This window comes from Xiphias gladius, chromosome 22 (assembly GCF_016859285.1).
Source record: "Xiphias gladius isolate SHS-SW01 ecotype Sanya breed wild chromosome 22, ASM1685928v1, whole genome shotgun sequence".
NCBI lineage: Eukaryota > Metazoa > Chordata > Actinopteri > Istiophoriformes > Xiphiidae > Xiphias > Xiphias gladius.
In genome coordinates, this window is record NC_053421.1 from 25,645,863 (window position 1) to 25,659,689 (window position 13,827).

A 13,827-nucleotide genomic window follows, 5' to 3' on the forward strand; every position below is an offset into this window, starting at 1 on the left:
AAACACATTTTACCACATTTTATCACGGTGTTTGTTCTCTTTCAACCGTTGTTAAACGAACTTCAGGAAATCAGTATCTCTATAAATTCCATGTTTTCCTCTTTCACCTCTTTTAATATATATATATTTTTAAACATTTCAAAGAATTATGACCTTGTTTTTTTTTCTCAATACCGTGCGCTTTTTCTATATAAATGATTATTCCAGCGTGTACAGATAGTTATTTTTGGATAATGTGGGGCCACCGTGGCTCTGACACTTCTTACTACTGGCTGCCTGTCACGTTAGTCATGCAGCAGTTGACATTTATTACACGGGACTTGTAAGTTCACAAAAATAAGAGCAGTGTCTAAATGTCTCAAATGGAAACGCAGGACTGACAAAACAGCAGAATTAGAGCAGTGTGTAATGTTTGATTTTTTTTAAAGAAGCAGTGCAGACAAAGTGATCTGTATCTCTGTCACCGTTTGTGTCTTCTGCAAGTTTTTTATTTATTTATTGCGACATTTACTTGCTTATGTTTGATCTGACGGGAGCCTTCCATTGGTTTCATTTCCTGTGCGCCACCCGTGGCCTTAAAACTGCTATCACATACCAGCATTAAAATAGAAGTAACTTTTTTTCTCTTTGTCTCCTGTAACAGTCGTGACTTGATGAAGATTATTTTTGACAGCTGCAATAACATGAAAATATAGATGGACGTTGTTCAGTTGTTTATCATATTTGGTTCATGCATGGACATGGACGAGATTCCAACAACAATATCAGAGGGGTATATTCACTCTAACAATCACACTGCAGAAAACAACACCACTCAAAATATGTTTGCTTTTTCCATTATGCCCTCTAATGCATACTGACAGATTCTTCTTATTTGCATTGACATTTACGTGTTTGCAATGACTACCAGAGAATGATTGGAAAAGACAGAAAGCATGATTGAGAAGGAAATACAATATCAACATAAACAACGAAATTAGCAGGAGAAAACATTAATTAAATTGTATTCTGGTCTTTGTGTGGAATCCACAATATTTACATAAATATAATCAGTACATTTTTACAGTTGGCTTGAGAATTTCCTTTCGATGTAAGCAGCTATGCATATAATATGAGTATTGCAAGCCTATAAATGCTTCCCTAAATGCTCTCGTAACGACCTCAGGGAAGGTCTGTTCATTGGAGCAATATCAGTCTTGCGACAAGGATATGTTAGCTGTAATAATGCCTGTAAACATTTCAGGTTTGAAGTGTCTTGACTCCATTTTCGTTCAAATAATCTGACATCGCTCAGGACCCGACAGCCTGTCTGTATGTCTTTTTTTTTAAATTTTTTTTTTATATGTTTTTCCTCGTCTGGCTACACGATCACCCAGTGGGGAGGTAGGGGGTGTCACTGTGGTAGTTGTAGTCTGGACACACCTTCTGCACCAGCTTGTAGTCGGTGCTGTAGAAGGTGATGAAGATGCAGATGACTTTGAAGGGCTTGGAGCACAGCCAGGACACGTGGCTCTGGGTCTGCTCCTGCGGGCAGCTCTGCGAGGGGTCGTGGGCACACAGTGAGTTCCTGGTGCCCTTCTCCACCTTCTCGTACTCCACCCTGCAGTTGAACAGCTTGGTGTCCTTGGTCTCAAGAGCCGTCTGCTGCTGCTGCTGGTGGTGATGGTGGTGGTACTGCTGGTGCTGCTGGTGGACCTGGAACTCCACAGCCTTGGTCGGAGGAACAAGTCCCACAGACACGTTGCCCTGACCGGTCGAGTTATGGCGGAAGTAGACGCTGAATGTCCCGTTACCGTGATCAACGATTTTACCAGTGATCAGAAGGTTGAGCTTCACAGTCTTGATGTTAGAATGAAAGTCGCCCCAACCGAACATCTTCTTGAACTTGCCGGTCTTGACGATGGGCCTCCTTTTTGTCCTGGATCGAGGGTCGCGGGGGTTTGAAGCGTTGTAAAGCCAGTTCCACTGCTCCTGTTTAGAGAAGGAGTCTGCCTCATCATAGTTCAGGTCCAGAGAGGTGAAGTTGTCTTTGCCATAGAGTGTCTGGGACAGCAGACGGCTGATTGAGAAGGCCTTGCTGCTTTCGGTCCAGTAGGTCTTCACTTTGGATTTTGAACTCTCCCTTAAGTTCGAATTTCCTGAACTTGGGGAATTGGCACTGGTAACCTGGAAGAAAAAAACAAACAAAGAAACAAACAAAAAAAATTGTGAAAATTTGCCAAATTTTTCAACTGGAAAACACTCAAGCTGCACAATACTCTAAATGCATCAAAGTACATGCGGTGACAGACAATCATGCAGATTAGCTGATGGTTGCCATATTTTTTGGAGCTTGTATAAATTTTGTCTGGGAACATTAGAGCATGGTATAAGGATGAAATGTGCATGTCTGTCAGAGGTATGCCCATGTGAATTGGACTGTCCTCCAAAATAAAAAATCACAGCGTCAGTCATTTCAGCACACTGCCAAAAAACGACATATGTTTACGTTCAAGTGACATTAGGGCAGTTTATCTCAAATAGGCCATGCTTCCAAGAATTCGGCAATCAAGTTTGTCGATACACTGTTTGTGTGTGGAGATTGGGTGGTGGATGTTGGTGGATACGGCTATAGCACGTCCAACTTTCACGCCAGATATCAGAGAAGTGTCTTGTAGCAGTCCAACTATTAATGTTGGTTGTATTGTGTTAGGTTTCGTTAGTTTATTTGCCGGAACAATGACTTTTCCCTTACGTTAACCATACTGTAGTTGCTGTGCAAGGACGTTGTAGAAAATAAGGAAATAAACGAACATTTTCATTGAACGTAATCTGAGTTTTTGCAGAATTGTACAACGTCAGTGTTCTGTCTGGTATTAGTGTTTGGTGAACATGTGCTTGCTTAGTGTTTCCTCAAAATCTGACGAAATCCTTCTAAGTAGCAAACAGGACCAATCTCCGTAGTAACGAAAAAACCAAAAAAATCAGATTTATCCATCCACAAGCATGTTAGCACCGATAACAAACGGTGTTAATGTTGTACCTAAGTCTTACAGTGTGTGAAACGTCTTGTGCGGGGGTGTCCTAATTAAGATTAAGGGTATTCCTGCCATACATCGAGATGAATGAAGCCCTTTTTGGGTGCAGACGTGATGCAACGGCAGACTATTACCTGCTGAATGTGCCCTGAATGGATGATTGATGATTCATTCTGAGTCTCTCCTCTGACAATCACACAGATGAGAGAGCGAAGACACCCCGCACACCCCACCGAGGCCTGTGACAGCGATGTCCAAACCCCGGCTGAGGAACGTGACAGCAGATCTATCTGGTCGACGCGTTCACATTTTGTACCTTCACCCTGCGATCGATACTCTGAAAATAAGGTCTTCTCTCATTCAGAAAGTTCCCTGAATGACATTGTAGTACTGTAGGCCAGAGTGTGAGAGGAGCTCTCACTGTGGAAGCCGTTGCCGGAGTTGTGATCTTTCCCTGACGCGCGCGTTCATTTTATGCACTTGGCTTCAGAGTGGAGGATTTTGAAAAGATGGCCTCCAGCTGTTTTGAAGAGACCTCGGTGATGAATTACCAGATGTGAACAAACCGTTAGTGGCGTTGTGGAGACTTTGGCTTAGTAGCTCTCTGAATAGAGGAAGATAGCCTGAGCCTTCTTTAGAGGCAACGTATGATACACGGTGATTGCAGCGTTTCAAACTGATAAAAAAGTTTTGAAATAGCAAGATCTTTGCAGCCAGTTGCTTTTGTAAAAGAAAAGGAAGCTGCAGGACCTTCAAAGGGGAATGTTTGCAGTGACAAGGTGAAGAGAAATATGAATTTCAGCAGTTTCCTTGTGCAGTGGGGCAGTTAAACTGTATTAATGAACACCTCTTTTGCCTTCCATTGCTGGAAACAAAAGTCTATCATGTTGCCTCTCTGGTGATGTATTGTAAAAAGATAAAGTGGGTGAGAGGATGAGGGCGGCTTCCTGTTCAGGATTTATTGGCGCCATTATAGTCAAACATAAAGCTCCTTAGGATGTAAAAGTTCAGTGAAATAGTATCTTATAGACTGTCAGCCAAGGAGCTATAAAGTCGATTATGACATTATATTTCAGTCATTTTTTTTTTTCTTTTTTTTTTTTTGGTTGAAGAATATTTCACGTTTGGTCATGTTCCAGTTATTTCTGTGAAAAGTGTGAAAAATGACAATGGTACAAATGAATGCATTTTATAGGTTAATACAGCAGCTGAGTTAAGTTGATGGGGGCAGAGCTTTAAGTCCTCCTATTCCCACACAGATGTGTAAGTATTCCTTAATTTATTTGTTAACATTTCCAACTCCTCCCCTGGGCGACAATAACTGTTGTGCTGGACAGATAAGGAACGAAAAATATAGTAAAACACAGCTGTAATGATATAAAATAAGTCTTCATAGGAGAAGTGATAATTGCTGACAAATACTGTGCATTAATAAACACTTAAAATGTGCTCATAGCTGCTTTACAGCAACATTATAGAGTGTTATAAACCATTTCTTAAGATGTTTGTGTACTGCTGATAAATGCTAAAGAGGGGGGCTTAAAGTGTTACAGTTGCTGCTGACAAAGCATTAAGATAACATCACATTTTCACACACTTTGTATGTCACAAGGTGAAAAATTATGTTGAGGAAAAACTGATGAACTTCTTTCCAAATGCAAGTATAGGGTTTGGTCAAATGGATTTCTAACACTTGATCCTTTGCAATTTTGAATGTGAATTCAATCTAAGATGTTTCCAGTGACTCTAGAAGAATAAATCGTCTCTAAACGACCTTTGACCGGTAATGCAAACTCTAAGCCCCATTTATTTTTCATTATTTTGTCTATTCTGACTTGTTCAAGGACTGTAGTCTCTAGTGAGACGATGAAATATCACTTTCGTGGTGCGGTAATTACCGATGCTTCTCAGTAACTGGGTTTCAATCTCAGCGGAGTCCTGAAACCAGATCAAGGGATGTTAGGAAACTGCTTTGGGCTTCGACAAGTGTCTGTCAGGCTAATATAAGTGACAGCGTACCGCATGTGTGGATACAGCATTTTAAGGTGTAAATGGGGGGAAATGTTTCCTAAACAGCACAGATCCAAGCGAGTTTAAGAGAGATACTGGTTCAAGTTTTATCATTTTGTCCACTGAGAAATTAGACTGCCTACAACACCATGCTTTGGAAAAGCGGCGTGAGTTTCTGCAACTTCATGTGATGACTCATTTTGTAAGAGGAGGTGTCAGTGGAATCAAATTTTTTAGAGGGGGATTTCTTCACTATTTTCCTTCCAAGATTATCAAAATTACACAGCACATCTGAAGTGCGTGCCCAGTCATCGTCAGACCTAATTCCTTGTTGTGGCAACTCGCTCTGTTGTCACCGGCGCTATGCATGGTCCCCAAACTGTGACATGCAATTAGCTTTCATCTAAAGCACCTGACAGTCTCTGGATTAGAGCACTCGGAGGCACATTCACAGAGACCCCACTTCACGGATTAGAGCCCAACCTGTAATCCAGCCCGGGGAGATTAGGCAGATCAGAGGCAGTCCTGACTAAAGCAATGTTTATATCCAGAACACCCCGACTGACTGCACCAACACTCAGTGGGCCAAGATTTACCTCTCGCTGGCTTCAAAAACATGCAAGCGAGGCACAAAGAGAGAGTGCTAGTGTTAGATGCATTAATGCGTCTGAAAGAGATACTGCAGAGAGAGAAGATGGAAAGAGCTGTTGGATAAAGGACCAGGGAAAAAACAAAACAAACATGCCAGCGTAAAAGGTCAACAGTCACACTTTGATAACTTTGGGTGTAACAGATATTGGATTGTCAATATTGGATTTTATTAAATATCAAGTAAGGGACAAACGTTATTGTTGACAGGTAAAGGTGAATTCTGCTTTGCATTTGATTGGCTTGATTTAATAATGAGGTATTTTATGAGTTTGATTGGATTTCAGTAGTCGTCTTTAAAACGGCATCACCCAATGTTTTTGGTTGGGATGTGACCTTAAAAGGAAGCAGCAGCTGCCACTTGCGACCATTCGTCACAGGTTGTGCGCGTCCGTGAATCGTGAGCGGTTCAACCAAAGAGTGAATCTCCCATCTAATCTTCTCAGATTGTTCCATTTTAAATACTTTCTACTGACCAGTACACGTAAAACAATCCGGCATTTCACGAGAAGAAAGCAAAGATTAGAGAAAAAAATGATAAGATTAAATACATTTTCTCATTAATAGTCTACCCAAAGAAGGGGTCCGCACCCTGCGGTCGGAGACTACCACCTTAAGGAATCTTACCAGAGGTTTCAGCCCATTTACTATAAATCATGAATACTTTGTAAAATATTATCAGTAATGTAAAAGTCAGAAAAACGTTTTGCACACTGAACAGATAGCTCTCAATAAATTTAATTTAACAGAGCAATATCTTTGTCATGCAACATTTAAAGCCGAAATGATTAGTCAGTTAATCATAAAAAATCTATCTGAAACTATTTAGAATAATTGATTAATTGTTAAAATCGTTTTCCGGGTTTTTCTTTTTTGTCCTATGTCATAGTAACTTAAATATGTTTGGGTTTTGGACTGTTGGTTGGTCAGTCAACTCGAACTTTAAGAAACTGCGATGGGCATTTTTCACCATTTTCTGACATTTTATAGACCAAACAGTTCATCTATTAATCAAGAAAATAATCTGCAGATCAATCAATAATGAAAATAATTGTTAGAGGTATGTCTGATTTAGACATAAATAAACCCATCACTCAGGTGGTTGTGAGTCGGTGTTCCTGGCTGAACCTGTTATTCCCTAAGGGGACAAAGTAAAGTAAGATTTACAATAAAAGATGGAAAAGATATAGAAAAAAAAATGAAGTTGTAAGATGTAGAATCTACTACATCACAACAATTTGGTAAAATACAATACATGGATCATAAATTAACCAACAAAGAAACAATTATCAGAGAAGCTACTACATAGAAAAAAAGGAAATCAATAATAAAATAATAATACATATCTACAGTAATTATGTGCCCAAAAAAAGGGTTTGAATAGAAATAGAAAGTACAAACTAGCAGTTGGCCTGAATTAATATTAATGTCTGCAACAAAGAAATAAAGCAAAAAAGAGGATACATCATGTTCACTGCTGGGAGAAACATAAATTATTCAAAAAGGAAACAATTAGCTTTCATAGAAACTCCTGCACAAAAGAAATAGTAAGGCAGCTATTTATTTCCATTCATTTCTCCATATGAAAAAACTCTTGAAGGATAAGTTTGGCGATATTCTACATTTTTCCTGCCGTCAACATTTGCCAAACAACCAGTGGGTCAGTCCTGCTGACAAGTGTTGACTCTGCAGCCAAAGTCAGATCTATCTTATTCCCCTGTTCCATAGACCTCCGTCGCTAAAACACTGAAATGAACCGCGGTGTCGCACTGGGTGACATGTTCCATCAATGCCGCGAACGTGGGCACATACGCCGTCCTGCTGCTGTAAATACTCACCTGTGCTCCAAATGCATATTAATCCGCAACTGAAAAAATGGCTCCCAACAAATGCACTTTGAGACAACAGCTGCTAGTAACTACAGTGCCCAGGTGGTTTTAGGAAATTATGTAGCCTTAAAAAAAAAACAAAAAAAAAAAAGAAGAAGAAAGTACATGTTTTTGAGCTGGTTTTAAGGATTTACATCTTTAGTAGCAACCAATGAACTTGGGGCTGAGAGCCGCAGACACAAGTTTTGAGAGACAGACTAACACATTGTTGGGTTTTTTTTTTTCTCCAGGGGATTTGTTGACAATGAGAAATAAAGAATAACACCAGCCTTCCCCTTTAAAACCTGCTTGAGTTGTGTAATCCCTCACAGTGGATGTTAAGTCTGACGGGCACTCTAATACATCCCCAAAGTCAAGCAAGTTTCCAGGGTCTGCTGATAGATTTTCCGCTCGTCCAGGAACAAAAGGAAAACCAATGGCTGCCGCTCCAAAAATCCCAAACTTTCTACTCCGCGTTTGAAAATTGTCAGCGAAAATGTGACATTTACACAATTTTCTAGTTTGGGAACTATAACGCACAAATGAACGGGTGTAGCCGTTACAGGAGCGGCTGATCCCCGTGTCATTTCATTAGTTGGGTCCTGAAAACGTATTTTCTAAATCAGCTTTTACCGTGAGCGATGGGATCCTCTGTGAGGTTCAAACAAATTTTGGGGATATCACGTGAGAGGTTGCCTGTGTTCCTCGCTTTCCTCTCACTGGTTTAAGATGGGCCGGGCTCACTCAGTGTAACGTGACGTCAAGGACTTCCGCACTCCTGCATCAGTCAGGATTTAGCGACATTTGCACCAAAACGTAACGACAGTCGTTGGGCTGTGCGCTCATGGTGCCTCTGTCCAAATTATACCCACGCAATCCCGAAGAAGCAGACTAGATGAGTTTTAAGTGTCAAACTATTAATAAGTAATAACTACATGTAAGGATGAGCTTTAACCTTGATGGTTGCATATTTGACAATGAATATATAGTGTTTTGCAAGATGAAATAGTTATGATTTGAAGCCATATTTTCGGGGGCTTTATATGATATTACATTAAAGTAAAATATATTTTTGATCAGCAGCGTTTAATGGGTACTCCAGTGATGTAGTATTGCACTTCTTCATACGTCTGGGGACTCACGAAGCGGCAGAGGCTGAGATATCCTGATTTTTTTATTTTATTTTTTTGAATCCATAGCATCGGTGGAGCCAATGCGTTTACCCAGAAACAGACAAAGGCACCTTTTTGTTCGACCCTGACAACCGTTCTTTCAGACTCCATGCGTGCAGTTTGTGACACAGACTCTGTCAAAGCCTTGTGCAAATGCAGTCGTATAAAAACTTAATTCACAGTATATATTAAATGTAGGTGGTTTTTTTTTTTATTGAAAGATATTCAAACATATCTTCCAATCATATTTAGAGGCTTTCATTTGAATGGCTCAGAGTTTTCCAACTTTTTCGACCTGCGGTTTGTTATGCAAGCGTCTCCCACCCCCAAACCCCATTTAACTGTCTGTTAATATTGTTCCCAAGTTTGGTTTGTGAGGCAAAGATCCCTTGACAAGATAACACAAACGGCGTCGGTATGCAGAAGTCCTTTAGGAAACCACTCTCAGATTGCCAGATGCGGCAGGCGGGCAGGCTGTTGGACGAACCTAAATGCTATCTGCTCTTGGCGAGGCTGTGATAAGGCGCAGGCGTCCGCTCTTTGAAACAGGAAGATAAACAACCCCGGCTTCCCTCGGGAGCTCGAGGGATATTCTATGGGCTGGTCCTCCGAAACAGCCAACAAATTCCACCTTTAATAGAACCACCGGAGGAGCCAGATGACTCGGCGGTGGGCCGCACACAAAACCGTGCGAGGAAGAATGAGAGTGTGTGTCACTTTTCATTTACCTGAATGCTGCGGCCGCTGTGACGGCTGCGCGGGGAGGACTGGTGAATGCGACGCTTCTCGTTTAACAGAGTAAGAATAGAGTGGGACCGGGCTGACGGCAGATTCCGGCTGCCACTTTGCAATCTTGATTGGGTGCCGCGTGTTCAGAGTTCGGCTGCAACATTCAGAAGTGAATAGAGTTGTTGTCCTGTAATAGTTTTCGTGCGCAGACACCGCACCGCACCGCAACCTGTGGAAAGGAGTTGTGTGGACTTATTTAGTTTTTAAATTTTTAGGCATTACACCGATGCTCTTATCCGGAGAGGCTTAAAGTGTGAGGAGCTATTAGAGTTTGGATCCCGGGCATGTGGCTGTTGTGGGATCAAACCTGCGACCTCTGGGCTATAAGACAGCCACCGACCTCTGGCCTCATCTCCCGGTAAAAGCTTATTTTAATCTAATTCTCCGCTTTCGGTAGCCATGAAACTTCTATCAGAAGACTCTCAGCAAGAAGAGTTCAAGAGGAAAAGGAGAAATATATCGCTTTATGAAATATCATCAATTTAGAGCCACCTTCCCGTGTTTGAAAGAAAGGTGGTTTAAGAGCCCTTAGCGTGTTGATGCCGTCTTTTAGAGTATCTTCCGTCCGAGCACTCGGGCTATGATCGTCACACTCATTTACAGTGAGCTTGTCTCGCCTGGTGAGGTCCCCCCTGTAGTTGAGCTGATGGATCAACCACGGGGGCATTTCGACGCCAGCTAAGAGTTTAGGTCTGCATTCTCCCAGTGGTATCAAAGTGTTACCTGAGGGGGGTCAGAGATGACGACAAATCAGAAAGTGTGTCAAGACATCACAGGAAGCTGTGGATGGAGCCGAGTCCTATCACTGAGAGGCCGGGGCACAATTATTACCATGACTTCTGAGGAGGATAAGTGCTGTATGTGGACAGACTGCGGGATATTAGAGCGGGGCAGTTTTGAAGAAGGAGGAGGAGGAGGAAGAGGAGGGGGGGGGGAGAAAAAAAACCCCTAGCCACCAGTTTTCCAACTTACCCAGAGGAAAAATGCATAATCATATTATTTCACACACGACTTGGTTCAAAGGCGGCCAAAATAAGTTTGTGCGGTTCCCATGGGTCTGTCAATCTGTTGAAGGAGCTGCAGGCGAAAGCTTAGGATGCAGCGAGTACGAAACAATTATGATCATCCCATTAAAGCATAGCAAAGCAATTTGGCAGCCCAGTCTGGGAAAAAAAAAAAAAAACACTCCCATCAAGTGATGCTCTGAGATCAGCTCGCACTACTGTGATGCTCTCGTGCTTATAACTCACATCTTTAACGATTAATGTTTGTCTCTATATTGTGACAATATGGGAGTCCGTGGTAGTTAATGTTACCGCTTCGGAAATCGAAGAATCCTCTTGTCCTTTCAGAGCAGGAGGAAGGGGTTCGTAAAGTTTAAAAAAAAAAAAAAAAAAAAAGGTGGTGGGGGGGGGTGAAACGATTAGTGTGCTTAGTCAGCTGTGAAATTGAGTTTATGGTTTTCGAGACGGTGAATTCAATTCGATAATGGGTATTAAGTTGTAGAGAATAATTAATAGTAATTGACTTCTTTCCATCACTATGCAAATTAAACACAGATAACACCACAGGAGCTTTTTAAGGCCAGTCAAGTTTGTGGGGATTAAGTTTATGGAATTTTTGTTGGAGAGAGGAGTGGCTCCTGTTCTGCTTTGATTGCTTTGTTGACAGATTTATCAGTGGGTGAGGGGTTACTGTCTCTCCGAGGATTAAAGGAATTGGGTTGTCACAAACTGTCAGGGCATTGAGTTAGAAGCATCCTGGTATGTTTGTCATAATGGGCTCAGGCTGTTCGCCGCCGCGCTGTCAAATGTATTCTTATTGAACTGCATCTGGAAATGCGAGAACGGAGGGGGAAAATTGCAAAGGAAGGATTGGATTGATAGCGTTGAAGGGGAAACATCCAGCGGGCGTGTGTGTGTGTGTGTGTGTGTGCGCGGGTGGATTTGTCAAGATGCGGATTTGGATTTGGGAAGCTCGCGTTCACACTAACGTTCGTTAATTCACGAAGATGGGAATGAATCATTAGATGGAGCAGTTAAAAATCCGGTGCGTGGATGTTAAATTTATCATCATAGGCTTCCAATTTAAGGAAAACAGTGCAAAAAATGCCTTTAACTCTACTATAACAGGTAGAATGACCCCGAGAAAGGAAGAAAAACGACACCAGAACGACACCATGCTTGACATTATTCCAGATGTCCACATTATCAGACTGCAACTAACAAGATCTTAAAATGATGCATTTCTGCTTGTTTGCACATCGTGAGGTCTTTGCACCGCCTGAAACTCACTTGTCAAAATGTCTCTTTGCAGACACTCCTTGACATTCCTGCCCCTAGATGAGGGCACACGTTAATCACAGAAAACATAGAGATATTAGAGGATGAGAAAATAAAGAAAGGTCAAATCGAAATGACATTTAACTCACCAGGGAGACGACTGACAGCAGCGCGGCGGCCCACAGACATGTGGTCTTCATGCCTCTTTGTGGAGTGTCTCCCCTCATGTCAAACTGTCCTTGATCTTCTCAACAGCCCCCCAAAAAAAAAAAAAAAGGTGGTGGGGGGTGAAACGATTAGTGTGCTTAGTCAGCTGTGAAATTGAGTTTATGGTTTTCGAGACGGTGAATTCAATTCGATAATGGGTATTAAGTTGTAGAGAATAATTAATAGTAATTGACTTCTTTCCATCACTATGCAAATTAAACACAGATAACACCACAGGAGCTTTTTAAGGCCAGTCAAGTTTGTGGGGATTAAGTTTATGGAATTTTTGTTGGAGAGAGGAGTGGCTCCTGTTCTGCTTTGATTGCTTTGTTGACAGATTTATCAGTGGGTGAGGGGTTACTGTCTCTCCGAGGATTAAAGGAATTGGGTTGTCACAAACTGTCAGGGCATTGAGTTAGAAGCATCCTGGTATGTTTGTCATAATGGGCTCAGGCTGTTCGCCGCCGCGCTGTCAAATGTATTCTTATTGAACTGCATCTGGAAATGCGAGAACGGAGGGGGAAAATTGCAAAGGAAGGATTGGATTGATAGCGTTGAAGGGGAAACATCCAGCGGGCGTGTGTGTGTGTGTGTGTGCACGGGTGGATTTGTCAAGATGCGGATTTGGATTTGGGAAGCTCGCGTTCACACTAACGTTCGTTAATTCACGAAGATGGGAATGAATCATTAGATCATAGGCTTCGAATTTAAGGAAAACAGTGCAAAAAATGCCTTTAACTCTACTATAACAGGTAGAATGACCCCGAGAAAGGAAGAAAAACGACACCAGAACGACACCATGCTTGACATTATTCCAGATGTCCACATTATCAGACTGCAACTAACAAGATCTTAAAATGATGCATTTCTGCTTGTTTGCACATCGTGAGGTCTTTGCACCGCCTGAAACTCACTTGTCAAAATGTCTCTTTGCAGACACTCCTTGACATTCCTGCCCCTAGATGAGTGCACACGTTAATCACAGAAAACGTAGAGATATTAGAGGATGAGAAAATAAAGAAAGGTCAAATCGAAATGACATTTAACTCACCAGGGAGACGACTGACAGCAGCGCGGCGGCGGCCCACAGACATGTGGTCTTCATGCCTCTTTGTGGAGTGTCTCCCCTCATGTCAAACTGTCCTTGATCTTCTCAACAGCCCCCCCCCCCAAAAAAAAAAAAAAAAAAAAAAGAAAAAGAAAAAGAAAAAAAAATCTCCTCTTGGCTGAAGCGGTATCAGCTGCCGAACTTGAGGAGAAATAAAGAGTGGGCAAGGCGGTCCTGAGGCGAGAGAGCAGGGACCGGTCCTCTCAGGCTCATTCAGGAGGGTCAGATGTCTGATGCTTAGGACGGTTCAAGTGACCACCGGGGTGCTTGTGGAGGCGGCGTTTTGGAGGCGCTGTGGCGAGAACGGAGGTGTTTGTAGATCTGACTGTCAGTGTGGAGGGATCTTTTATATAGTGCGCTCCGAGGTTGAGGAGGAGGAGGGGGGGAGTGGAGAGAGAAATAGAGTGAGTGAGGAAGGGGGAGGGAGACAGGAGAAAGGGGGGAGCAGAGAAGGAGGTCCACATTATAGACTTTTTAGAGGCAACTTTTCTTTTAACCACGTCAGGGCCTGACATCTAGTGGCCGTCAGCTGCAGTGGCTTTGCTTTTTTTTTAGTTTTTTTTGAGATACATTAGATTTATGTACATTTGGTTTATTCAAGTGTTAAAAAAGCATATTACAAGACTGTTGGTGCTTGTTATTGACATATTGACATGTTGCAGCTTATTCTCATCATGTCTATGAATTACATCAGTCGCAACCTGTGGAAGTAAGTCACCTGTCATT

At 42.0% G+C, this 13,827-nt stretch overlaps 1 protein-coding gene across 1 annotated transcript; it reads right to left on the reverse strand.

Annotated features, from left to right (window-relative positions):
* Positions 1–1,368: 1,368 nt before the first annotated feature.
* LOC120784034 (neurexophilin-1) lies at positions 1,369–13,125 on the reverse strand. The gene is made up of 2 exons (XM_040117451.1): positions 13,045–13,125; positions 1,369–2,166 (listed from the first exon to the last, which is right to left on the reverse strand). Exons 1-2 carry the CDS (start codon positions 13,123–13,125, stop codon positions 1,369–1,371), a joined length of 879 nt encoding a protein of 292 aa, XP_039973385.1.
* Positions 13,126–13,827: the final 702 nt, after the last annotated feature.

Bases quoted from the DNA above. Each gene is read 5' to 3' on its own strand.
- LOC120784034 (XM_040117451.1), bottom strand. From the start codon at position 13,125: ATGAGGGGAGACACTCCACAAAGAGGCATGAAGACCACATGTCTGTGG. The intron at 2,167-13,044 runs GTGAGTTAAATG...TTTTTCTTCCAG, and splicing joins TGCTGTCAGTCGTCTCCCTG to GTTACCAGTGCCAATTCCCC.